Source organism: Pongo pygmaeus, chromosome 4 (genome assembly GCF_028885625.2).
Source record: "Pongo pygmaeus isolate AG05252 chromosome 4, NHGRI_mPonPyg2-v2.0_pri, whole genome shotgun sequence".
NCBI classification, from domain to species: domain Eukaryota; kingdom Metazoa; phylum Chordata; class Mammalia; order Primates; family Hominidae; genus Pongo; species Pongo pygmaeus.
The window spans coordinates 117,176,736-117,203,144 of NC_072377.2; the positions used below are offsets into that span (position 1 = coordinate 117,176,736).

Below are 26,409 nucleotides of genomic sequence, written 5' to 3' on the forward strand. Positions count from 1 at the left end.
CAACTTCAACAATTACCATCCTTTTGCCTTATTTTATCTATTTGCCCTATAATTCTCCCCAACAGATCATTTTAAAGCAAATCCCAGATATCCTATTATTTTACCAACAAATAAGGATAATTTTTAAACTGAGTAATCCCATGCAAGAGGAACAAAGGAGATACAATTCCATAAATTCAAGCTAATGAAACTAGAAATTACCAAATGATAAAAATTTATGTCAGTGATTCCTGGAGACAGGAAAGTAAGGAGATGGGTAGACATAGAGAAGGGGCTACTAAACAAGGACACAGAGAGTATGGCAGGCAGGATAAAAATTTATGTCAGTGATTCCTGGAGACAGGAAAGTAAGGAGATGGGTAGACATAGAGAAGGGGCTACTAAACAAGGACACAGAGAGTATGGCAGGCAGAATAATGTCCTCCAAAGATGTCTATGTCCTAATCCCTGGAATCTCTGAATGTGTTAATAGCAAAGGGGAATTAAGATTGCAGATGGAATTAAAGTTGCTAATCAGCTGATTTTAAGATAGGGAGAGGATCATGGGATCATGAATTATCCAGGAGGGCCCAATATAATCACAGGGGTTCTTAAAAGTGAAAGAAGACCAGAAGGAGTGAATCAGAGGGAGGTGGAATGATGGAAAAGCTCAGAGATGCAATGTCAGAAGGAATCATTTGTCATTGCTGCTTGGAAGATGGGGGAAGGGGAGCATGAGCTGAGGAAGTAGATGGCCTCTGAAAGCTGGAAAAAACAAGGATACTGATTGTTCCTTACAGCCTTCAATAGGGAGCACAGCCTTGCCAACACCTTGATTTTAGCCCAGTGAGATCTGTGTTGGGCTGCTAACCTACAGAACTGTGAGAACTTGTTTGTTTGTTTTTTGAGACAGAGTCTCACTCTGTTGCCCAGGGTGGAGTGCAGTGGTGCAATCTCGGCTCACTGCAACCTCTGCCTCCCAGGTTCAAGCGATTCTCCTACCTCAGCCTCCCAAGTAGCAGGGATTACAGGCATGTGCCACCATGCCCGGCTAATTTTTTATATTTTTAGTAGAGATGGGATTTTGCCATGTTGGCCAGGCTGGTCTGGAACTCCTGACCTCAAGTGATCTGTCCGCCTTGGCCTCCCAAAGTGCTGGGATTACAGGCATGAGCCACTGCACTTGGCCATACGTTTGTATTGTTGAAGCCATCAAGTCTGTGGTAATTTGTTATAACAGCAATAGAAAACTAATTACAGAGTGAGATTGTATCACCGGTTGGCAGTGCTGTGATGACTAAAAGAAGTAACTCTAAGGGGGAGGTTTCATTGTGTGAGAAAGGGTTTCTTCAGAGTTCTGAGTCATTTAACCAGAAAACACTGCCATTTCCCTAACTCCTAAGAAGTGGAGTCCTAGGTATGTCAAAAGCTGCAGTTTTAAAGTCGTGTTCTTGTACTAAAAATATTACTCAGCAGTATGATGCAAAATTTAAAAATGGAAAAAAGGAATGAACACCCTCTGCTGGTAGCAGATAAAACATACTTGGCTTCCTTGTGTATTCTGGAAATAGTTAGGTCTACCTAGGTGGAGCCTCTGGAGAGTACCACACAACTGGGGACTTAGGAGGGTTTCACCATGTTGGCCATTAACTTCTGACCTCAGGTGATCCACCTGCCTCGGCCTCCTAAAGTGCTGGCATTAAATGTGTGAGCCACCACCCCCAGTCGAGACTATTTAAATACAGTGGCCAGGGAAGGTTTTTTGAAGAGGTGACATTTAACCTATACATAAAGATGAAAAGGAGGCAATCATGGAAGGTGGGTGCAGCATTCCAGGCAGAGGGAATGGTATTTGGAAAGAGCTTGGGGTATTTGACGAATTTCAAAAAGACTAATATGGCTAGAGTGTAGCAGAGACAGATGAAGATGGGACATAGGATGAAGCTAAAGTGACATTTAGTGCTCCATCGTGTAAGGTCTCTTAGATAGCAAACTAGAGTTTACTCTGAGGGTCATGAAAAATTTTAAGCAGGAGAGTGATGTGATTAAATTTATGTCATTTTTTTCCTTTATTTTTATAGAGACAGGGTCTTATAAAGATGAGGTCTTGCTATGTTGCTGAGGCCAGACTGGGCTCAAGGGACTTCTTGGATAGCTGGGACTAGAGGCACATACCACCATGCCCAGCATTCAAATTTGGGTTTTAAGATGATCACAGGCCAGCTGCAGTGGCTCATGTCTGTAATCCCAGCACTTTGGGAGGCCAAGGCAGGAGGATTGCTTGAGCCCAGGAGTTTGAGACAAGCCTAGGCAACATAGTAAGATAGTCTCTACAAAAAATACGAAAATTAGGATGGGCGTGGTGGCTCATGCCTGTAATCCCAGCACTTTGGGAGGCCAAGGCAGGAGGATTGCTCCAGCCCAGGAGTTTGAGACAAGCCTAGGCAACATAGTAAGATAGTCTCAACAAAAAATACGAAAATTAGGATGGGCGTGGTGGCTCATGCCTGTAATCCCAGCACTTTGGGAGGCCAAGGTGGGCAGATCACCAGATGTCAGGAGTTCAAGATCAGCCTGGCTAACATGGTGAAAACCCATTTCTACTAAAAATATAAATTATTAATTTTAATACAGATTAAAATTAGCTGGGCGTGGTGGTGCATGCCTGTAATCCCAGCTACTCGGGAGGCTGGAACAGGAGAACTGCTTGAACTCGGGAGGCGGAGGTTGCAGTGAGCGGAGATCAGGGCACTGCACTCCAGCTTGGGCGACAACAACGAAACTCCATCTCAAAACAAAACAAATAAACAAACAAAAACAAAAATTAGCAAGGCATGGTGGCACATGCCTGTAGTCCAAACTACTTGGGAGGCTGAGGCAGGAGGATCACTTGAGCTCAAGGGTGTGAGGCTGTTGTGAGCTATGATCACGCCACTGCACTTTAGCCTGGGCAGGAGAGTGGGACCTTGACTCTAAAAAAAATTAAAATAAATAAATAAATAAAAGATTATTACTTTTTTTTCTCAGGCTGGAGTGCAGTGGTGCAATCATAGCTCACTGTAACCTTGAACTCCTGGGCTCAAGGGATCCTCCTGCCTCAGCCTCTGGAGTAGCTGGGAGTATGAGTGTATACCACCACGCATGGTTTTTTCTGTTTTTTTGTTTTTTCTTTTTTACTGTTGTAGATACGGGATCTTACTATATTGCTCAGGCTGGTTTCTAATTCCTTCCTGGCCAGGAGCAATCCCCCAACCTCAGCTTCCTTAAATGTGGGGATTATAGGAGTAAGCCACCATCCCCAGCCTGATCATTCTTGCTGCTCTCTGTGGAGGACAGATTAAAATGGAGCATGGGTGCAAGACAGGAGACCAGTTAGAAGCCAATTGAAGTAGTCTAAGTGAGAAGTGCTGTGGGCTGGACTAAGGTGGGGAAAGTTGAGGTGGAGGAAATGGGAATGGATCTTAGGTATGTTTTGGTGGTAGACTAGTTAGGAAGTGCTGATGTATCAGGCATAGTGATACATGAGAAAAACAGGAATCAAGATTCACTCTTAGGTTTTCTGATTTGAGCTACTAGATGGATAGAGGAACATATAAATTAAAATGATTTAGGCTCAAATAACAGATAGCTTTGGCTTAAGAAATATTTGGTTCATGTAAGTTCAGAGGTAGGATAGGCTTTGGGTTTCACTTAGTTCTTGAGGAGTCCAGCTCCTAGTTAAAAACCTACGTGTGGTTTTTCAGGTCTGTCTGACTGCAGGTGATTACAAAGCCTCTACCTGGCAGCCCTCATGGAGGAAAGCTGCCCTCCCTTCCACAGACTTGGTGCACAGCTAGTGTGCTGCAGGCTCTGATACAGTCACGGGCCACATAACAGCATTTCAACCAACAACATATTCGAAGGTGTTGGTTCCATAAGATTATTATACCATATTTTGACTGTGCCTTTTTTGTGTTTAGATATTTTTAGATATATAAAGCCTTACCATTGTGTTACAATTGCCTATAGTATTCAGTATAGTAACATACTGTACAAGTTTGTAGCCTGGGAGCAATAGGCTCTACTATAGAGCCTAGGTAGGTTATGCCATCTATGTTTGTACCAGTATACTCTATAATGTTCACACAATGTCAAAATCACTCAACAATGTATTTCTCAGAATGTATCCCGTTCTGAAGCAACTAATGACTGTAAATATTTGCATCCCTATCCCTGGTGCCTCCTTCATTCCTAGGTTTCTTTATCTGAGGCCTTGTGCAGAGGATTTTTTTTTTTTCTTTTGAGAGAGGGTCTGGCTCTGTCACCCAGGCTGGAGTGCAGTGGTACAATCTCAGCTCACTGCAGCCTTGGCTTCCCGGGCTCAAGCACCCCTTCCACCTCAGCCTCCTGAATAGCTGGGACTACAGGTGGATGCCACCATACCAGGCTAATTTTTTGTAGTTTTTGTAGAGACAAGGTTTTGCCATGTTGCCTAGGCTGGTCTCGAACTCAGTAGCTCAAGCAATCTGCCAGCCTTGGCCTCCCAAAGTGTTGGGATTACAGGCTTGAGCCACTGTGCCTGGCTGGGGAGAGGGTTCTTTAGGCTTCTCTGCTGAGGCCTCCTTATGGAGAGGGGAAGGGAAACCTTGACATTCTTTTCCAGGTTGCCTAGGTACTCAGTACTTTTCCACTCTTAGCCTTTCCCCCTTGCCTTCCCCTGCTCCACCTCAGAGTCCATAAAACTGCTGGAGCTTTTTCTTCAGGGATCCCTTAACAGTGATATGACTCCATGACCCCCTACATCTGTGCTGACCCATGTGACCTGCAGGTAGTGCGCAGTTCTGTGGGGGAAATGGAACAGAAACAGTGGGTACTTTCTCTGTTTCTTGTTTATATCATTGCAGTAAACGCTACTCTCATTTTTGGCTTGTTGGTCTAATTGGCTACTCTGATACCTGTTAGCTCAGCTAGGGCTCTCTGTCTCTCTCCCAGCCCATTTCCTGACAATTCTAGGTCCATTTTCCTACAGATGTTTCAGCTTTGCCCCATTCCACACATTAGCTTCAACCTCAAAGTGATAGTGAGTAGTAGTATATCAGTCACTGAGTACTGGCTGTAGAAGTTCCAGACATCATATCCTGACCTGATGACATCCAATGAAAGAAGAGAGACTTTTTCATCATGAGGTTTTAAGCAAGAGTTCTATGGTATACACTGACTGGACTATGTAGGTATGTACCTGTCCAGAGAATGGGTACATTTCCAGGGAATGGAGTGTGGTGTTTGACTTACCAACCAGATCTTGGCCTTTGAGCCAAAAGTGTTTCTGGCTTCCCCAGAGTCACATGTGCTGTGTGAGGGAAGCTAAGAGATACATGTCTTAATCAGGGTTCTGTTAGGAAAGAGTAAGGGGTGAATTCAGGGCCTGCTATTAATATGTAATTTGCAGAGCCTGTTCCTCTCATGAAAATATAGAGCTCCTTATTCAAAAGGCAGGAAAAAAGTGTCACTAAAGGTACTAGAAAGCCAGGTGAGGTGGCATACACCTACAGTCTCAGTTACACAGGAGGATTGCTGAGCCCAGGAGTTTAAGTCTGGCCTGGGCAACAAACCGAGACCCCATCTCTTAACTACAACAACAACAAAAATACTAGAATATAAAGGCTTTTCCTTTCTTTCACAGTTTCTCTCTTGACTTATGGTGTTTCTGATATTTATTGTCATTCTAAGTAAGGATTAAAATTAAAATTAAGTAAAATTAAATTCATTCTAAGTAAAATTAAAATCATTACAAAGACTTTTCACCATCTTAATATTATGCAATGCTGGTTTTTTTGTGTGTGTGTGTTTTTTTTTTGCTTTTTTGTTTGTTTTTTTTTTTGAGACGGAGTCTCGCTATGTCGCCAGGCTGAAGTGCAGTGGTGTGATCTCAGCTCACTGCAACCTCCTCCTCCCAGGTTCGAGTGATTCTCCTGCCTCAGCCTCCCAAGTAGCTGGGATTACAGGCACGCACCACCACACCCAGCTAATTTTTGTATTTTCAGTAGAGACGGGGTTTCACCATATTGGCCAGGATGGTCTCGATCTCCTGACCTCATGATCTGCCCACCTCAGCCTCCCAAAGTGCTGGGATTATAGGCGTGAGCCACTGCGCCCGGTCACAATGCTGGTTTTAAATGCAAATATAAGAACATTTAACTTGCACGTGGAATCACTGAAATTACATAATTCTTATTTCATACTTCATACATGTATGATGTATTTCATTGTTACCAGAACAGTCAAAATGCTGTACGAAAGTCAACTGTTTTTATGTCACTTCTTGATATGCACATACATATTCTACCACATTCTCTACCTTCTTATTGATGAGGAAAAAACTGAAAAGAAAAGGAAAAGATGGGTTGCTCTATCTTCCCCTTTCCTTCTATGTCATCATTTTCAGCATAAGGGGTTGGCTAAATCAGAAAAGCAATAAGAAAGGATATGATAGAGTTTCTTGGTTCTTTGTGTTTTTAGACTGCCATTGTCTTCTTACATTAGAACAAGTTCTGATACACAGGAAGCTTGACCTCTTAGGGCTGACAGAGACCCCACCTACTCAGTTGTAATGTGCCTATGTTGTTCTTACTCTGAATCTTGCTGAACTTTCATGCATTGTGAGTTCAGTGAAATTCTATTTAAATAGGACAATGCAAATGCTATATGCAAATGGCATGGCAAGGAGTGAGTGGACATGCATATTGCACGTCTCAACTCTGCTCATGCTCTATTGTCCCTCCAATTTTACTTACAAAACACAAGTTCAAAAACAAAATTGAGAATTTCAAGATGGTAACAGCAGAGCATTAAACCAAACATGGGGCCTTTCTGAGTGTAGGGTTCTGTGCAACTATACGGTTTATACATACACACACATGCAGCTGGCCCTGGGTAAATGAGTGCTGGGTATGCAAACAAGAATGACCACTACAACCTGCATTTACTGATTATGGAAAAGAGTTTGTGTGTAAAAAGAAAAAAAAACCCAACAACAAAAAAACAAGATACTTTATGCAGCAAAAGTTTATTTTTTGCTCATGCAGAATCTGGAGCAAATGCTCCAGGGTAGCTCTCCTCCAAGCAGTATACTCAAGGGTCTGTGCTTTTTCCAGTATGACTCCACTATCTAAAGAGTTCTTTGCTTTCAGCTGGGAAAAGAAAAGGGAGAAATAAAAATTATGTGAAAATTACATAGAGCATTTCAGGAGCTGTGCTTTGAAGTTGGGTATATCATGTTTATCTTCATTCCACTGGCCAGAACTCAATTGCCTTTTTCCATCTAAACTCAAGGAGGCCTGTGAATCCAGGAAAAGGAAACGGGATTGGTGAGTGACATGGTTTGGCTGTGTCCCCACCTAAATCTCATCTTGAATTGTAGCTTCCATAATTCCCATGTGTCATGGGAGGCACCTGGTGGGAGGTAATTGAATAATGGGGATGGGTCTTTCCTGTGCTGTTCTCATGACAGTGAATAAATCTCACAAGATCGGATGGTTTTATATAGGGGAGTTCCCCTGCACATGATCTTTTTGCCTGCTGCCATGTAAAATATGACTTTGCTCTTCCTTTGCCTTCTGACATGATGTGAGGCCTCCCCAGCCATGTGGAACGGAGTCAATTAAACCTCTTTCCTTTATAAATTACCCAGTCTCGGGTATGCCTTGATTAGGAGTGTGAGAATGGACTAATACAGTCAGCATCTAGTAAGACTCTGCCATAGAGATCAAGGGAGATTTTTGTTTCTTGGTAGATGTTACCAAAACATATTATATGCTGTGGGAGATGTTATACTAGAAGGAGTGTGGGGCTAACAGAAGGGGAAATTATGTGTTACTCTATGAACATTGAGTTGAACCATAAGAACTTTGTAGGGATGTGAAGAAGCTTTGACAGACTTAATTTAACCTCACTGTATTTATTTATTTATTTATTTTTATTTATTTATTTTTTTGAGTCAGAGTCTCGCTCTGTGGCCCGGGCTGGAATGCAGTGGTGTGATCTCGGCTCACTGCAAGCTCCGCCTCCTGGGTTCACGCCGTTCTCCTGCCTCAGCCTCCCAAGTAGCTGGGACCACAGGCGTCTGCCACCGTGCCCGGCTAATTTTTTGTATTTTCAGTAGAGACGGGGTTTCACCGTGTTAGCCAAGATGGTCTGGATCTCCTGACCTCATGATCCACCCGCCCTGGCCTCCCAAAGTGCTGGGATTACAGGTGACCTCACTCAATTTAAAAGGCCAATAAGCAAGTTAAATATTTTTTAGGATTCAATGACAGCTTATTTTGTTGTGAGATTATCATATTTGAATTTTATACTATAATATGCTGTATAGACATAAATAATAGTTTTTGTGTCATTCTTCCTAAGGCAGAATTCCTGCTATGAGTTTAGAACTGAATTCTAGTCCTGACTCAATTACATACTGTTGCTTAATCATTAATCTTTGAGTCATTTAATCTTTATAAGCCTCATTAATCTTTGTCTATTTCATGTAGTAATAAAGACAATGAGGCCAGGCACGGTGGCTCATGCCTGTAATCTCAGTGCTTTGGGAAGTTGAGGCAGGAGGATTGCTTGAGGCCAGGAGTTTAGGACTAACATAGGCAACCTAGTGAGACCCCTGTCTCTACAAAGTTTTTAAAAAAATAATTAGCCAGGCCTGGTGGTGCACACTTGTATTCCTAGCTACCTGGGAGGGTGAGGTGGGAGATTGAGCCCAGGAGTTGGAGGTTACAGTGAGCTATGCCACTGCACTCCAGCCTGGGCAACAGAGTGGGATCTTGTTCCAAAAAAAAAGACTAAATGAAATAGCATATTTTAAAACTATAAAGGTTTTAATCAACCTAATTATTTAAAAATCAAATCAGTATTATAATTTAAGAACCCTAGCATCTCCTGTTCTCCTGTTCCCTCAACTCTAAGCTCCACTTTGTCATTCTCAGCTGGGTCCTGTGAACAATTAGACGGAATTGAGGCCTTGGTGTCCCTATTCACTTTAACAGGGATGGCACTAGGTTCAAGAGGCCGAAGAAGAGACCCAGAGCCAGCAAACGAGGCATATGGTTTATTGAGGGGAACTTACATACAGAGCGGTCCACTAGAGGTGAGCTGGACATGAGAACAACATCACCTGCAGAAAGCATGCAGTTTATATAGCATTTTCATTTTGCACCCTCTCCCTAACAGCTTCCACCTGGCAACCTTCATTTAGCCCAAAACAAAGGGCCTAGCCCTCCTGTGCGGCCTGCATTCCACAGGGCTCAGATGTTCCTCATAGATAAGGAATGAATCTTGGTTGGAACTGCAAACTCATTCAGGTTGTCTGCCACACAGGGTCATTCCCCTGGGTCCACTTACGTTACTGCTGTCAGGTGCCTCTACCATACACTTGACTTCTTTGGAAGTCATGGCTTGGAAGGCTGCTATAAGGGTTGCGCTAGTCCAGCTCCTGGAAATCTGTGTGTGAGGAGGCAGTGGGCAAGATGGGGCAAGATGGGGCATGGGTAAGATAATATCTTGGACCACAGACATCTCAGAAACTCTTAATAAGGCAGACTGGTTTAACACCATGTGAGAGTTTGGGGACTTCCTGGCCTCTATGAGCCCAAAAGGAGTTGTATAGCTGCCCCTAAACTGGGAGACTAGAAAGGTAGTAAGAATAATTCCTCCAGGTGCTTCAGCAGGTGCTTGGTAACCTGCTTGTTTCTATTAATATACCATTGGCCCATGTGGGTAAGCACCGCTTTGCCTTGAACTGTTGTTCCACTGCCATCATTTAGAGTACTCTAAAAACTAGACTTGAGCTCTAAGTGAGACAACTAAGAAAACCACTATGGTGCCTCCCAGTCAGAGAAAAGACATTCAGTCAGTACAGGTAGAATGCACACCCAACAAAATAGAACTGAAGGGGCTCACTCTTACCCTCACCAATCCATCCACTACACTGGCTGGAGGTCCAACTGCTAGTATCTGCATTTCTTTGCCCTAAGGCTTTTTCTGGCCACCAGAGCCCATCTTGCTGCCCATGTAGCAGGCTAGAGTGCAGACCCCAGGGGCTGCCTTCAACCATTGAAGGAAGTTGGTATATAAATCCCCATCTCCCTCACCCCTTGAGTGGGATAACTCTGGGGTATATGTTTTATACTGGCCACCAGAATTCTCCAGTGACAGTAAGCTCCAGTTAACCACAGTGCTAATTTCCTTGATAATAAACCCTTTGGCTTTCTTCCCTTCCTTGACTCACTTTCCTGCTCTGCTACCAATGTTTCCCAGGATCACCTCCCTCACAGGCTATCTGCACTCAAAACCTTGTCTCAGTGCCTGCTTCTTAGGAAATCTAAAATAAGACTTGGACTGTGCTGGGAGTACTGAATAAAGCAAATGGAATACTGCAGCCTGTGCTTCTGTACTGGACTCCCAGAATACATGAAGCTGTGCCTGGAAGCATTTTCTCTTTAGGGAATTTCATCAGCAGAAAGAATTACGTACAGATACTGATGCCATGTATTTCCAACCAACAGCTCAGCCAGATCATCCTACAGTGAAGCTCTCAGGAAACAAGTACCATCTACAAGGTGAGAGCTTCCAATTAGCTTTCAAGGCACTTGACTCCAGGTTAAGGCCTTACTCTTAAGTGTGAGTGAATAGTCAAGGACTACAGAAGCTTCTACTAGGATAGATGAGACCAATATAATAGCAAAAAGCAGCTGAGAGGAATAAGACTACTCAGGGAGAAGAAAACGTCAAAATCTATTATTAATATCCTCAGGATAAAATAAAATATACAAAGCAAGAATATGACACCACAAGAAAGGGGCATTTGAAGAACAAAATAGAACTCTAAATAAGTAAAAACTCTGTAGTTGTCGGGAAGATAAATTTGAGGAATTCTCCAAGAAAGAGGGGAAAAAAAGGATGGAAAACGGGAGCAAAATAGATGGTGACGGGCCTCTTATGCCAAAGGAACTTGGGCTTGATCATACAGCAGAAGCTGAAAAGATAACTTGTTCATATCTGAGTAGAACAAAACAAAACGTAGGCAGTTGCATAGGCCAAGAATGGAGGCAGAGTCACTGGTTAGGCAGCTCTCGCTGTAGTATGGAGAAATGATGCAAAACTGAAGTACGCAGTGGCATGTGACAAATTTAGACAAAAGATGGGAGATTAAATGGTAGAACAGACTAAACTTGTGACGGAGCAGGTGTGTGTGGGCCTGTGGGTCTGATGTAAGAGGAAGAAGAACAGATGGATCTAGTTTCTCCAAAGATCCCAAATGGATTGGACTCCATTAAGCAAGATGAGGAATGAATAAGGACGAGCAGGTTGGGATTGCTTTGTACAGAGGGTGGAATACAGATCAGAGTTCAGCTTAAATCAGTATTTTCTAAGATTTTGCTAGGTGCTAGATACTGAGATAAAATCCTTGTCTTTATATTTGGAACCAGGTGCCTAAGGAAGGACAGAGGTGAGCCACCTCGAAAATGGATACCCTCTCCAAGGGTTTGTAGTGAAAGAGGCACAGCTCTTGGCCTGGAGTTGGTGGGGGCAGCGATAAGTGCAAGATACTTGGTGACAGGAATCGCGAGCATACTCTTGTGTTGTACGGATCCTCACGGTCGGCCCTGCAGAGGAAAGAGCTCAGTCACCGCGAGGTCCTGCACAACATGCCAAAGTCCCGGATATGTGTCTCGGGGTCTACACCTAAGCCGCGACCCCTCTAAACTTCCTAGAATCGCGCGGGAGGCATGGTGCGCATGCGTGTAGCCACCCCAAAGGCGGCGGGAAGTTGGTTTTCTGAGTAGCAACTGAGCAGCTTGAAGACGGATTGGAAGTAGCGGACCAATAAACAAACGTCTCATTGGCTTAGAGTGCTTAGGTTCCTAATTCTTCAGCTTCCCATTGGGCCTTTCAAGCGAGTAGGGGCGTGACTCCAGGGGCTCCGCCCCGAGCCTTGGCCCAGTCTTGGGGTCCAAGGCTGAGGGAGCGGGACGGAAGTGAGCGGGTCCCGCCCCTTCCCCTTCTCGTCTCTGTTGGAGTCGTCTCTGCAGCAGCTTCCTCGGCTGCCAGCTCTCCGGCGAGCCGGAGTCCTCGTGCCGTACCGTCAGTCCCCGGCCGCGCGGAGCCGGGATGCACTGTTCCTGCAGTGGGTCCTCATCATGGAGACCAAACGGGTGGAGATTCCCGGCAGCGTCCTGGACGATCTCTGCAGGTACCGCGCTACCCGACCCCCTTTCGCCCCCGTCGGGTTTTCTCAGTTTCGCGGACCCCCAGAGGCCTCCGGGTCTTTTTCCCCGCCCACGTCCATGTCCTCGCTTTCCGCTCCCGCCGCTGCTGGTTTTCCATCTTCGACCCCGCTCTCCGACGACACCGCCCCTCTTTCCGCCGCAGCCACCCTGTTTCTCACGGCCCTCCGTCCTTCCCCGCAGAACACCCGGAATTTCCTCATTTTTTAAGTTACTCAACTATTTTGCTTTCCCGCAGGCGCAGCCGCTTCGCCGGAGCCTGGGTCTTAGCGTTTTGCCGCCGCCGCCGCCTCCCTCTCCCATTGTTTTTTCTGCCACTGTGACTTTTCCACGCCGTGCACCCCCTCCTCCCTGTGTCTCATTCCCCGATTCTGAAGGAAGACCGTAGGGTAGTAATTTAAGCCTTAGGATCCCAGGTACGCGGACCTGCGCAAGGAGCAGTTTTTTGGACTTATACTCTGACGCCTGCGTGTTATTTGTCCGTGGCGTTCTCTGTAAATTCCTGTAAGGAATTACTTTTTTTTCTCGTCCCTAGCCTTGTCTTTGGGGGAGAGAGGGAAAAAGTGTAGCGCTGCTTTTCTTTTTATCCTTAATTATCCTATTTTAAAGGAAATTCTCAAGCGCGGGGGTTTAACTCAGGGTGTATACTTCACATGAGAAATTTTCTGCATTCTTCCCCCTTGTCAACTCTGATTTCAGATAGCCAAACACGTGTAGGATACTTAAAAATACTTCTTTTCCGAAGGTAAAATTTGGGGGTGCATTGATACCCGGAGTTGTCGCCAAGTGTGTGTGGATGGTGATTACAAGTGATAACACCTTTTCGTTCACAGTTACTGTGTTTATGTTTTAAAAGGCAGGCTTTTAGTAGTTGTATCTACTTCATGCAGTTTTTTTTAAATGGAAAGTAAAGAACTGGTGTTTGTGGAGGGTTTTTTTTGTTTGTTTGTTTTTTGAGACGGAGCCTCTTTCGTTTCGCCCAGGCTGGTGTGCAGTGGTGCGATCTCGGCTCACTGCAACCTCTGCCTCCCGGGTTCAAACGAGTCTCCGCCTCAGCCTCCCGAGCAGCTGGGATTACAGGCGCCCGCCACCACACCCGGCTAATTTTTGTATTTTTAGTAGAGACGGGATTTCACCATCTTGGCCGTGCTGGTCTCGAACTCCTGACCTCGTGATCCACCTGCCTCGGCCTCTCAAGGCGCTGGGATTACAGGCGTGAGCCACCGCCCCTGGCCTGGAGTTTCTACTGTGCACCAGGCACTACCTTTACATGTATTGTTTTATTTAATCCTCATTCAGCCCTGGTTGGTAGGTGCAGTTAGTATAATTCCATTTTCATCTGCGCAAACAGATTCAGGAACTTTGTAATTTACAGAAGGTCACATTCATCCTAATTCACAAAATCAAGATTTCACACCTATTCCTTTTTCTTTCCAGTGCCTGTACTTTTTCTCTCATACCAAGAAGGAAGTAATAAGCCTAACGTTTTAAACCTCACAAAAGTACATACAGAAAAGTAAATAGCCTAATTTTGCATCTAATAAAAATGGCATTGTACTTCTTTGGTGATGGTAGATTTATAATTTTTGAAGTATGGTAGATTCAAATGAACCACTGAAAAGGCACTTAGTTTCTTGTCCAAAATTAAAAAAAAAAAAAAAAAAGGAAAAAAAACCTGAATTTGATATGTGTGTGTGGATAAATGACTAGACGCACATCAACCAATAGTGGGATTATGAGATTGTGATCTTTATTTTTTGTTTCCAATATTTTTTATGCATTTTATAGTTAGAAAAAAATTGAAGATAAGTATTTAGAAAGGTGATCAGTAATTAGCTGTGTGTTAATAGAGTTAAGAGTTGATTTAGAAAAAGATGTGGTAATCTTACACATTTTACAGACATCAGAGCTAGTCTTCCTACTGGTATTGGGGTTAATTTGCATATTATCTAGGATTACATCATTTAAATAAGTGATGTCAGCTATTAACGATTTTATGTATGGAACCTATTCACAAAATAATTACGTTGTATTTTGTAAACAAAATGTTAAGCACCTGTCAAGTGTTAAAAATAGTTGGTTTTCCAGTGAGTGTATTTAAGCTGTTATACAAATATTTTTGAATGGAATAACTTTTTTTTCCTTTCAAGAAATTTCTTTTTGCAGTTACTGTTTTTGGCTGTATAAATAAGGATATGATATATTTAAAAATTAGGGCTGGCTGTAATAATGAAACCAAATAAACATTTCTCAAAACTTCAGGTTATAAAATAAATGCCATTTTCAAGTTAATATTTATAGCTTTGATTAATTGAAAGATTTTTAATGTTACCGATTCAAGCTTTTCATTGTAGATTAAATTTTTTTTTTTTTACACTTAGAATTTGGTAAACTTGTGTAAAAGTAAAGCTTAATTTGAGGTTAATTTTTCTGAACTTCTTTGCTCTCTTTTATGTACCTCTTGATTTATGAATTCAGTCTAGGTGCTTGTTTTTACTCCCTTCATTTTTTGCCCCAATTCTGTTGCTTATTATTAGTGTATATAGGAAGTTTTTTGTGTGTTACTTTGTTTTTTGATAAATTACATGTTTCTGTTAAATCTTGCCTTTTGATGTGAAAAATTAGAGCAGGAGACTTAAATTTTCAAAATGTGACTTTGTAACCATTAGACTGCTCATAACCTAAGGCAGATGCTTTAATATGTAACATTCCATTTATTGGAATATTGTGCAGCCATTCTAAGTTCCTCAGGCAATTAGCACACAGTAAACTGAGGGAAAATACTTGTGTGTTGAAAAGATGTACACAGTATACTGAGTGAAATACTTATTTAGTCACTTGGTGCCGTTTGTGAAAACAAATTTTTAAGTGTGTATGTGGGTGGGGAAGGGGTGTATGTATTTGTATGCCGAAAGAATATGCGCCAAACTAATAACACTGGTTACTTTCTGAGTGGAGTAGAATTGGAGGAGAGGAAGGGAAGAGTTTGATCTTAAAATATTCTAGTGAACAAAAACTGCTTTGTAATTTAAAATGTATGTGTAAGGTGAATCTGCAGCATTTTATGGTGATGCTTGTTTTTGATGTACCATGATTTTTGATATTAAAAGTCAAATACAGAGTTTTTCAATACTGTTTAAACTAGCTTATTAAAGAATTGAAAAACATGTTTTTAAAGTAGCAACTAAAAAGTTGGTTGGTTCAAATAAATGCTTGGAATTTTTTTAAAGCCCTTTTAAGAGTTGGGTATAGTTAGGCCACACTAGTGTTAAAAGGAGAAAGGTATTTTCTGGCAACTAGTGTTGCTGCTATTTTGGTGATAGCGTAGGTTAATTAAATAATTTGTGCTCACCTTCAGCTAGCCATGTTAGTGTTGAATTCAACTGGAACATTTTTCTACTAATTGCAATCCTTGTGCTAATGTCTTGTTTGTAGGAACATTGAGAAAATAACGTTTTGTGTGATGCAGTTTTTTCCGTAACAAATTGTAGTGGAATGCATTTTATTTCAGCTATTACTATATACACATACATACACATATGTACACGTACTTTTGAACCTTTAAAACAGATCAAAAGCATTCACAGAATGAACGCATTAAATGTTTAATTTTCATACATGAGCTCTTATAAACTTAAGTCAACTTTTTACTATTAAAAATAAGTAATCATGTACATGGTTTTGAAAATTAGAGTACAGACAGATTTATAAATGACAGGCAACAGTCTTAGTTTCTTACCCTACCCTTTTCTATTCCTGTAGAGGCATTGACTTTTACTTGTTTTGTTTTGAGTTCTTCTGGTGGATACCTCATATTTTAAAATATACTTGTGCCAGTTTCTTGTTTTATGAACTTTCTATATTGAATTGGGGATTTGGTTCACCTTCGTAGGTACTAGATGAAAGTTCAGTTTACCACACCCGCTATTGCCCCCATCCTGCTTCCAGTATGTCTCTATCAGTATTTTAAATTGTTCCATTGTTTACCTTTGTGAGTTTATGATTTTTTTTTAGAGACAGGGTCTTGCTCCATTGCCCAGGCATGATCATAGCTCACTGCAACTTCCAACTCCTGGACTCAAGCTATCCACTTGGCTCAGCCTCCTGAGTAGCTAGGACTATAGGCGTGTACCACCATGCCCAGGTATTAAATACATTTTTTTTTTGGTAGAGATGGGATCTTTGCCCAGCCTGGTCTCAAACTTACTTGTAGCCTCAAGCAATCCTCCTGCGTCAACCTCCCAAAGTGTTGAGATGACAGGTGTGAACTACCATGCTGGCCCCTTTGTGACTTTAATATACTTAAAATTATATTTGTTTTATGAACTTACAGTATTTCTTGAGTCTCTGATATGGTGAGATGATTAGTGCCTCATTTTTTCTTGCCCATTCCCTCGGCTTCTATCCAGATTAACTTTTAAAAAATTAGGATTGATAATATTTATATTCTATTTTGTAAATTGAAGTCTGTTATATTTTGTGCTATTTGTTGATTGTAAAAGCTGAACGATGATAATACAGTGTAAATAGATTATTACAGTAGAGGCAAGTCTTCAGTGGCTAGTTTCTTTTCCATCGGGGCATAGTCAGGATCCCTTTGTAAGTGTCTTGCAGAATATCTGAATGAATTCTCCGTTCTTATATCCTACAAATTGGTCAAAATGATGGTACCATTTAGTTTTTTTGGGGGTGAAAGAAATATATGCTTTTGTTACTATTGCTTGATTCCTTCTAGCCTTTTTGTTTGTTTGTTTTTGAGATGGAGTCTCGCTCGGTTGCCCAGGCTGGAGGCAATGACGTGGTCTCAGCTCACTGCAACCCCTGTCTCCTGGGTTCAAGTGATTCTCCTACCTCATCCTCCCGAGTAGCTGGGATTACAGGCGCCCTCCACCACACCATTTTTTATATTTTTAGTGGAGACGGGATTTCACCATGTGTTAGCCAGGCTGGTCTTGAACTCCTGACCTCAGGCGATCCGCCTGCCTTGGCCTCCCAAAGTGCTGGGATTGCAGGTGGGAGCCACCATGCCAGGCACCTTCTGGCTATTCTTGAAATCCATTTTTTTGAGGGGACGGGACAGTTGGCTTTCTGTTCTAACTTTGGTGTTTTTGCTTCACATTTGGACTATGATTCTGTTGTACATGTACTCCTCTCTAATATGTCCAAAGTTTCTAACTGCTTTTTTCAACGCTTCTCATCCGTTTCCTTATTTTATCCTCAATCATACTTTCGACAGAATCCTTTTTTCCCTTTAGACTGCGCTCTTGGGGACCTCCATCCTCCTAATCCAGTCTGGACACGTTGCTCCTCAGACTTGCCTAGCAGCTAGAATACTAGAATTCACTTTCACAACACAACCCTCTGAGGTGCTACTTATTCTTTCTTGAATATCATGTTTTATCCTTTCTTGGTTTTCATTCTTGTTTTGCTTGTGCGCATTTTAATTTCTTTGAGGGGGTTCGTTAGGAAGTAAACTGAGTCCTTTAATGTCTAAAATACCTGTTTCTCTTTTCACACTTAGTTCCCACGTGGTCTAGCGTCCACATTTTGAGTACCATTGTCTAGGTGATATCCTTAATACTACCTTCCACTGCTTCCGTTGGTTATAGTAATAATAGCTTTTTTTCCCCCTGAGGGCTCTTACTTAGTTATTGTACATTTAAAGAAAAATACAGTTGCTCTGAAAAAGGAATACTCTTTTAAATTTCTTTTAGGATAATTCCATCTTTCAACCCTCACTCCTGTTTTCTTCTGGTTCTTCAATTATGTTTTCTTCAGGGTCAGTTAAAAAACTTTCTTGTCATGCTTCACATTTTCCTTAGATGGTAGGTGATTTTTGGATGCCTTTTTATATTAATGAGGAGACACTTGAGGGGTTTATTCATTAATACGCTTCTCCTTTATGTGAGTAGATAGGGAGCTGGCTCTTACACTTGAGGGTTTTTCATTTTTTAAAATACAGATAAAGCAGACTTTAAAAGATAAAGGTGGTGGTTATCAGTGTTGGTTAATCAAGTTGGGCTCAAGGATTTCACAGGTCTTAAATGCCATCACACAGACTGCCATGCCAAGGGCATTCTGAATGCCAATTACAGATTGAAGTTCCTTCAAAAACCAAGATGTTATCAAAAACTGATGAAGTTTGGGTTTCTCTTCAAGTAAGACAAACACATTTCTTACATAGAGAAAATAGATTACTTGGTTCTGAAAGTTGAAACACTACGCTGAATAATTCCCGTCCCCTTCCCCACAAGTCCCTAAGGCAATATTACGGTTGCCTCTGACAGTTACAATTTCAGCATTTCAACAGAGGGGGGCTGAGGAGAACTGGGAAAAATGAAAAGCAAAATTAATGTAATTGATATAGGGAGCTATTTTTAAAAAAAAAAAGAGACGGGGTCTTGCATTGTTGACCAGGCTGGATTTGAACTCCTTGGCTTGAGTAGCTGGAATTTCAGGCATGTACTACCATGCCTGGCAAGGCAGTATAGAAACATAAAGACTCACAGTAGGATTGACTTACGAGACCTTTCAGCACTGAAGGATATGAGTTTCCAAGTACATATGGTCTATGGAATGACAGTGTAGTGGATCAAAAATAGACACTGCAAAATTTCACAACACTGGGGATGGAAGGAAGATATTAGAAGCATCCAGACTGGGGAAAAAAAAATCATATACAAAACATTAAGAATCTGAATGGCTTTTGTCCTTGGCACGAATTAGAAGTAAAAAGAAAAAAAAATCTGAATGGCTTCAATCTTTTCAATATCAAAACTGGAAGTTGGAATGAGAGAACACTTGAAAATTCTGAAAGAAGATCATTTCCAACTTAGAATTCTTTACCCAAATTATCAAATATGAGGATAAAGACATTTTTAGATGTATATTATCTGAAAATATAGTATTTACCTCCCCTTTGCATCCTTCCTTCACAGGATATGTGAGGATGTACTTCATGAAAACAAGGAAGTGAATTAAGGAGGATGAAAACAAAAAGAGAAGAAACATGACCTTTGTGGGATAAGGGCACAGGGAACTATAGGATGCTAGTGAAAGGGAAGTGTAGAGTTGACAGATGTGTACCAGGTGTAGAGGACAGCTGATCCAGACTAGAACAGATCAGAAGACTAAAAGTCTTAAAGATGAAACTGTTGAATCTGAATTGTGGGGAAAAAGAATCCAAAATGAAACTGATGGATCTGAATTGTGAAAAGAAAATTCACAATGGAGATGATTATGTCAGAATATCCAAAAAGGAGCCAGGAGGGCATAAGGAGTTGGATCCTAGTCACATACACATCTAGATGGAGTTTCACCTGCTGAACTGGGCCAAAGTGTAAAACTAGCTGCATTTGACTCGAGGTGTATATACTGGGCCTGATCAACCTCCTGGAGAGATAACCATGCCCAACTATATTGATCATTGACTAGAGACATCCTGAGCTGACAACCAGCCATCATTTATCATGGACTGTGCTAAAACCTTCCAGATACGTAAATTTACAGGAGCCCTTAAAAGCTCTGCCTAACCTTGCCTGAATGCAACATGATTTAGCTGCTTGCTAGACTTGTGTCTCCCAAATTGCAATCTCTAAAAACCTGATTAAAATGCCTTTTGCCACTCAAGTGTTGTTTTTATTTCTTAATTAAAAAAAATATATATGTGTATATATGTGTGTATATGTGTGTGTGTGTGTGTATATATATATATATATATATATTTATGTTTGAGACAGTGTCTCGTCACCCAGGCTGGAGTGTAGTGACATGATCATAGCCCACTGCAGCCTTGAACATCTCGGCTCAAGTGATCCTCCTGCCTTAGCCTACCGAGCAGCTAGGACTACAGATGCATGCCACCATGCCTGGCTAATTTTTAAATTCCTTTGTTGAGAAGGTCCTCTTGTAATTGGAGAAAAGTATTCTTAAGCTTATTTGAAACTTGGAAACAGCCAAGAATTATTTACTATGATAGTGATTAAACAAGTGATCAAACTGGGTGGTACTATTTTTAATTTGAAAAAATGACTCTTAAAAACCAGTGGACTTGAATCTGTCTCTAATGGTTACCGGGAAAAAGGATTACCAAAAATGCTTAACATTGGAAAAAATAATTGATAGCTGCTTAATGACTGCTCTGAATTACAACATTCACTTAGATTGATTAATTTTAACTTGTATGTTTCATAATAAAGGGGTTCATTATCCTAATTACATATGTGTACATGCACTATTAATGTATATTAATATAAATGTGTATTTATATGTAAAAGAAATATGTCTTTCCTTCCTTTCCTCAATGTACATGGAAAAGACAATTTAGGGTTTTGAAAAGTGAGTATATTTGAAAGTTTGAACTGAGACTGTGCAGATGAGGCTCTTTGGGAAGTCTAGTGTATTAATGAGCAACAGAATATTGGTTTCTTTTCCAATATCTCTTGGTAATATTTTATATGTGAAGATTATGTAGTAGCAAACATTTTAAAATTGTATGAATATATTTACCTATATTCTTGGAAATGTTGCCAGACATGGGAGGAAGTGGAGGTTTTCTTGCTCACTTTTGTTGTTAGTGAGCTCTTAAGCTGATCGCTGTACTTGTGAACAGAGGGTACACAGGCTGAGAACAAACTGTATTAAAAGTGAGATACATGTGGTGTCTCCTCTCTCTCTAAGACTCATCTTCCCTATAGTATTTCCCTCAAATATTAATTGCTTTGTTGAACAGTACTGCTCTTGGTCCCTTTTCTGAGTTGATGGGTCAGGTATGAGGCACTTAAATAGCTTAAGATAAATCGTTATAGTTTGTAAATGTAATTTTTGTATGTGTTTTGTTTTTGACAGCCGATTTATTTTGCATATTCCCAGCGAGGAAAGAGACAATGCAATCCGAGTGTGTTTTCAGATTGAACTTGCCCATTGGTTTTACTTGGATTTCTACATGCAGAACACACCAGGATTACCTCAGTGTGGGATAAGAGACTTTGCTAAAGCTGATATCCTTTTTATTACTATAATGACTGACTTTCTTGTTAGCAATATATTTTAGCACAAATTTCTTTTTGCTTGTCTTTTCAGATTTTAAAACTATTAGAGAAAACATACTTGATTGCTAAAATTTGTCAAACATAAATAGTAGACACAATTTAGTAATAATCATATTAATAATTATAATCATTAATAATCATAATAATCATACAGAGGACTCCCTAAAATGTACACTGATTAAATTTTATTTTTTTCCCATGCATAGCTAGCCTGTTTGTAGAACTTTACTCTTGCTGCTCCATGTAACCAGATGATCTTTTAATCAGATTACTGCGTTTCTGATTTATTTAGTATTTATTTCCTTTTTTAAGAGACAGGATCTTATTCTGTCGCTCAGGCTGAAGTGCAGTAATGTGATCCTAGCTTACTGTATTCTTGAGCTCCTGCTTAAGCAATCCTCCCCCCAGCCTCTCGAGTAGCTGTGACTACAGGCATGCGCTACCATCCCTGCTAATTTTTTTTTATGTTTTCTAGAAATGGGGGTCTCTCTTTTTTGCCGAGGCTGGTCTTGAACTCCTGGCCTCAAGTGATCTGCCTACCTTGGCCTCCTAAAGTGCTGGGATTAGAGGTGTGAGCCACTGTGCCCAGTGACATTTATTAAATAATTATTGAGTGTTTACTATGTTTGAAGCAGTGTTTTCAGTTGAGTGGCAAATACAAAGAAGCCCTTGCTGGGTGCAGTGGCTCACACCTGTAATCCCAGTACTTTTGAGAGGCCGAGACTGGTGGATTGCCAGAACTCAGGAGTTGGAGACCGGCCTGGGCAGCATGGCGAAACCTCATTTCTACCAAAAATAACAAAAACAGTTACCTGGGCATGGTGGCGCGCACCTATGGTCCCATCCACTCAGGAGGCTGAGGCAGGAGGGTCTCTTGAGCCTGGGAGGTGCAGGTTACAGTGAGCTGAGATCGCACCACTGCACTCCAGCCTGGGCAGCAGAGTGAGATTCTGTCTCAAAAAGGAAAGAGTCATCTTTGCCTTCAGAGAAGCTTCTCGCCCCATGTACATATCAGGCAGAAACTTGTCATGATTTATTAGTTATAAAAGATTCACATGAATATTTAGCATTATAAAAGAAGCTATGTCATAAGGCAAATAATTGAATAATTGCTAATAGTCCTGATAGTACGTGTTTTTAGAATTTGGAAAAATAAGTCGAAATATTTTAGGGAAAGCTATATTTTTAAGGGAATATAGGATTTTCTCAGTAGAAGTGGAGAATGTGTTTTAGGTGAAGAAAAATTGTAGATTTGAAAAAGGATAGCTCAATAAATAAATTAGTTTGCATTGAACAGCATCCTCTCATGGGGCCATAATAGCAGATATGGTTGGAAAGTCATATGAGTTGATCATGGGATTGTATGGGTTCTTAAATCTTGAGCCAAAGCCCTTTGATTTTTATTCTTTTTTTTTTCCCCCCCTGAGACAGCCTCGCTTTGTTGCCCAGGCTGGAGTGTGGTGGTGTGATCTTGGCTCACTGCAGCCTCCACCTGCAGGGTTCAAGTGATTCTCATGCCTCAGCCTCCTGAGTAGCTGGGACTACAGGTGCAAGCCACCACACCTGGCTGCCTTTTTTTTTTTTTTTTTTTTGTATTTTTAGTAGAGATGGGGTTTTGCCATGCTGGCCAGGCTGGTCTCAAACTCCTGTCCTCAAGTGATCCACCTGCCTTGGCCTCCCAAAGTGCTGGGATTACAGGTGTGAGCAACTGTGCCCAACCTGATTTTTATTCCATAGGTCTTTTTTTTTCTCTCCTTTTTTGAGATAAGGTCTTGCCTTGTTGCCCAGGCTGGCTTGAATTTCTGGGCTTAAGCAGTCTTCCTGCATTTTTCCCAAGTAGCTGGGATTATAGGTGCTACCGTACCTGGCCAGGTTATTGTTTTTGACCATGACGTGTATGTTTAGTGGATTTGTAACCACAAGTTCGTGTACTAGAACTAGAGTTGGAGTAGGGATAGGTGAGCTGAAATACCCTCATTCTCAGCTGCCTATCACTTTCCTTTAGCCTCATGAAGTATGGAACCCTTAGGGCTCTGTAGAAAATGGATGAAACAGTGTTTGTTCTGTAATAGTTAACTGTTAACCATAGCACATTTTTGAGCAGTGGTAAAGAATATTACTTTGATCATTTGAAAACGGTATCCAAGGCCGGGTGCAGTGGCTCATGCTTGTAATCCCAGCACTTTGGGAGGCCGAGGTGGGGCGGATCATGAAGTCAGGAGATCGAGACCATCCTGGCCAGCACAGTGAAACCCCATCTCTACTAAAAAAAAAAATACAAAAAATTAGCCGGGCGTGGTGGTGGGTGCTTGTAGTCCCAGCTACTCTGGAGGCTGAGGCAGGAGAATGGTGTGAACCCAGGAGGCGGAGCTTGCAGTGAGCCGAGATCGCGCTCCAGCCTGGGTGACACAGCGAGACTGTGTCTTAAAAAATAGAAATAAAAAACAACAAAACACGGTATCCTAGATTTATTGATTGGTCTGTTACATCACTTGACATTCAGGGCAATAAATCCCTGAGCCATAGTAGTGGGACTACAAAGAAAACACTGATGGGAGACAGATTTCAAAGGAAGAAATGATCAAACCATTTGATTAAATGTGTAGAAGTTAATGAGAAATCAAAGGGGAATAGAAATATATTGAGCACTATCTTTGTTAAAGGCCTTGGTGATAGGTTCTCTGGAGAAACCTTAGTAGACTGGTTTTCAGGAGTTACAATCTGTTTACGGAAACATGACTAAGATAACCAAGTCCTCTTTTGCTTTGGTCATTTTGTATGGACTTACAGCCCTACTAGGGCAGCTTTACATACTTTAGGGTTTTGGATAACATTTTGTGTGTTTGCACATGAGTTTTACACTTTGCCTGCTATTAAAAAACACCGAGAACCTTTGTTTTAGGCATGTTTCTTTTAGTTAACTAAGAATAGCTACATGGAGAAGGAATGTTTAATGTGGTACACTTCATTAAATAACTTCATGGTTTCTCTGTGCCAGGCCTTATGCAGTGAACAGAGTAGACTCAATATCTTCAAGAAGATGAGAAAAGACAGGAAAGGAAATGATTACAGTGCAGTGTGGTAGAATGTGATACGGAAGCACAGTGTTCATTGGGAACAGAAGAGGGATACCCACTTACGATTTGGAGGCTGTGAGTTTGATTCCCATCTTGGCCACTCGAAAATCTTGGGTAGGTTATTTAATTTGTCTTAGATGAGGATCCCAGTTTCTTCCTGAAAAATAAGGTTATTAATAGTGCCTAATCCAAAGGGTAAGTTTTAGAAGCACATATATTTGTACATGTAAGTCGTTTACTTGGTACAGTGATCAATAAATGTTAATAAGTAATAAATGTTAACTATTACTCCAAAAAAAAAAAAAAAAGATTTGGGAGCTAAATAGAAGCCTTCTCTGAGATAGTGATTTATGTGAGGAAAATCGGAGGAAATGAAAAAAGTTACTGTATTTTAGACTAAATGGGAAAGATAAGAGATGATGCTACAGAGTAATTCAGGGGCTAAAACATGTAGGGGTCTTGTGGGCCATATTTCTTTAAAAAACAGATTAAAAAAACTTATTTTGGGAAAAAACTTTCGGAGATGGCCAAAGAACATGACAACTGCCATCATACCCTTCATCTGTGTTCATTCATTATTAACAGTTTCACACATTTGCTTATTTCTCCCTATAGGGGTATTTTTCAAGACTCCTGTGGAATAGTGTGAACAATGAATTGGAGGAAGGCAAGATTGGATTCTGAGAATCTAGTTAACATGCTATTTTATTAATTTACTAGAGAGAGAAAACCTGTGGTAGTAGAAATGAGTAGAAGAGATCAAATTTGAAAGCTGTTTAGGAGATAAGATTGGGGATGACTTGGATATCTGAGGAGAAGTAGAAGAAAGGATGGTACCCAGGTTTCTAGTATGAGCAGTTGAGGATCCCAGTTTCTTCCCGAAAAGTAAGGTTACTAATAGTGCCTAATTCAAAGGGTAAGTTTGAGAAGCACATATATTTGTACATGTAAATCGTTTACTTGGCCATCTCTTTGACCGGAAAATGAGAAATGGAGGGAATTGATGTGGGTTCTGTTATGGGCTAGTTGAGTCGATGGTACATGTGGGATATTGCAGTAGAGAAGACTGCGTACTTTTTGATAAGAGCATACGTTCTCGAGCCACATCCTTTCAGTTAGCATCCTTTCTCTGCCACTTACTAGCTATGTATCCTTGGGTAAATTGTGGAACTTGTCTATGCCTCTGTTTTCTCTTTTGTAAATTATGCATAGTCTTTGATTTTTTTTCCTTCAGTAAGTACTCAGCAATGTGGATACAGACAAGAGTATCCCAGATTTGTTCCTTGGCTGAAGTTCTGCTAGGGATTTTACTAAACATGTAAAGCCAGAATTTTAATACCTTTTAGAATCTTATCAGGCCCTTATAGAACCATAGAGCTTCATGGAATGGTTAATGTTGTATCCAAGCTTTTATCTTTTTTTTCCTCTCCCCAAATGTGAAGCCATGGACTAATTATATTGAGATTAACTTTGCACTTGTCTTAAAAAAAAAAATTGTAGGGACAGGGTCTTACTATGTTGCCCAGGCTGGTCTTGAACTCCTGGGCTCAAGCATTCCTCCTGCTTTGGCCTCCCAAAGTGCTAGGATTTACAGGTATGAGCCACCACACCTGGCCAAATTACAGTATTGTTATAGATGGCTGACTGACTTGGGCTCTGAGGACCTATTTCATTTGTACTACACCTGTGAAACAAATTTTAAATTACAGAATTGTAGAACACGTAAAATTCAAATAAATAAAATGAATTTGATGTGATTTTTTTTTTTTTTAAACCAGACTTTTCATCACAATGTGAATGTATATAATGCCGACTTCTTTGAGGGTGTTTTGAGTTTGGTGTACCTGTACTAACACCACCTTTCTCTGCTCTCTGTTATGAAACATTCCTTTCTATATTATGTCGTATGTCATTTGATTGTAATGCATCATTTGTAGATTAGCTTTATTTCTGTTTTTAATAGCCTGTAGCAATTAAAGTAGTAGTACTAGTACCAATATGGTCTCTGAAATCAAGTGGTAGTATTTGATACATATGGTCATC

The 26,409-nt window shown here is 41.0% G+C and overlaps 1 protein-coding gene across 3 annotated transcripts in view; it reads left to right on the top strand.

The window, feature by feature from the left end:
- The first annotated feature begins 9,004 nt into the window (after window positions 1-9,004).
- DCP2 (decapping mRNA 2) overlaps window positions 9,005-26,409 on the top strand; it is a 47,144-nt gene continuing 29,739 nt past the window's right edge. For 2 of the 3 annotated variants that reach the window (XM_054488738.2, XM_063665148.1), the window contains exons 1-3: window positions 9,005-10,571; window positions 11,442-12,205; window positions 21,087-21,238. In XM_054488738.2, coding sequence (XP_054344713.1) covers window positions 12,153-12,205; window positions 21,087-21,238 — 205 coding nt within the window. In that variant the 5' untranslated portion in view covers window positions 9,005-10,571; window positions 11,442-12,152. Of the gene's footprint in view, window positions 10,572-11,441; window positions 12,206-16,259; window positions 16,384-21,086; window positions 21,239-26,409 lie in introns of those variants that run through there. The other variant, XM_054488739.2, reaches the window with a different exon arrangement.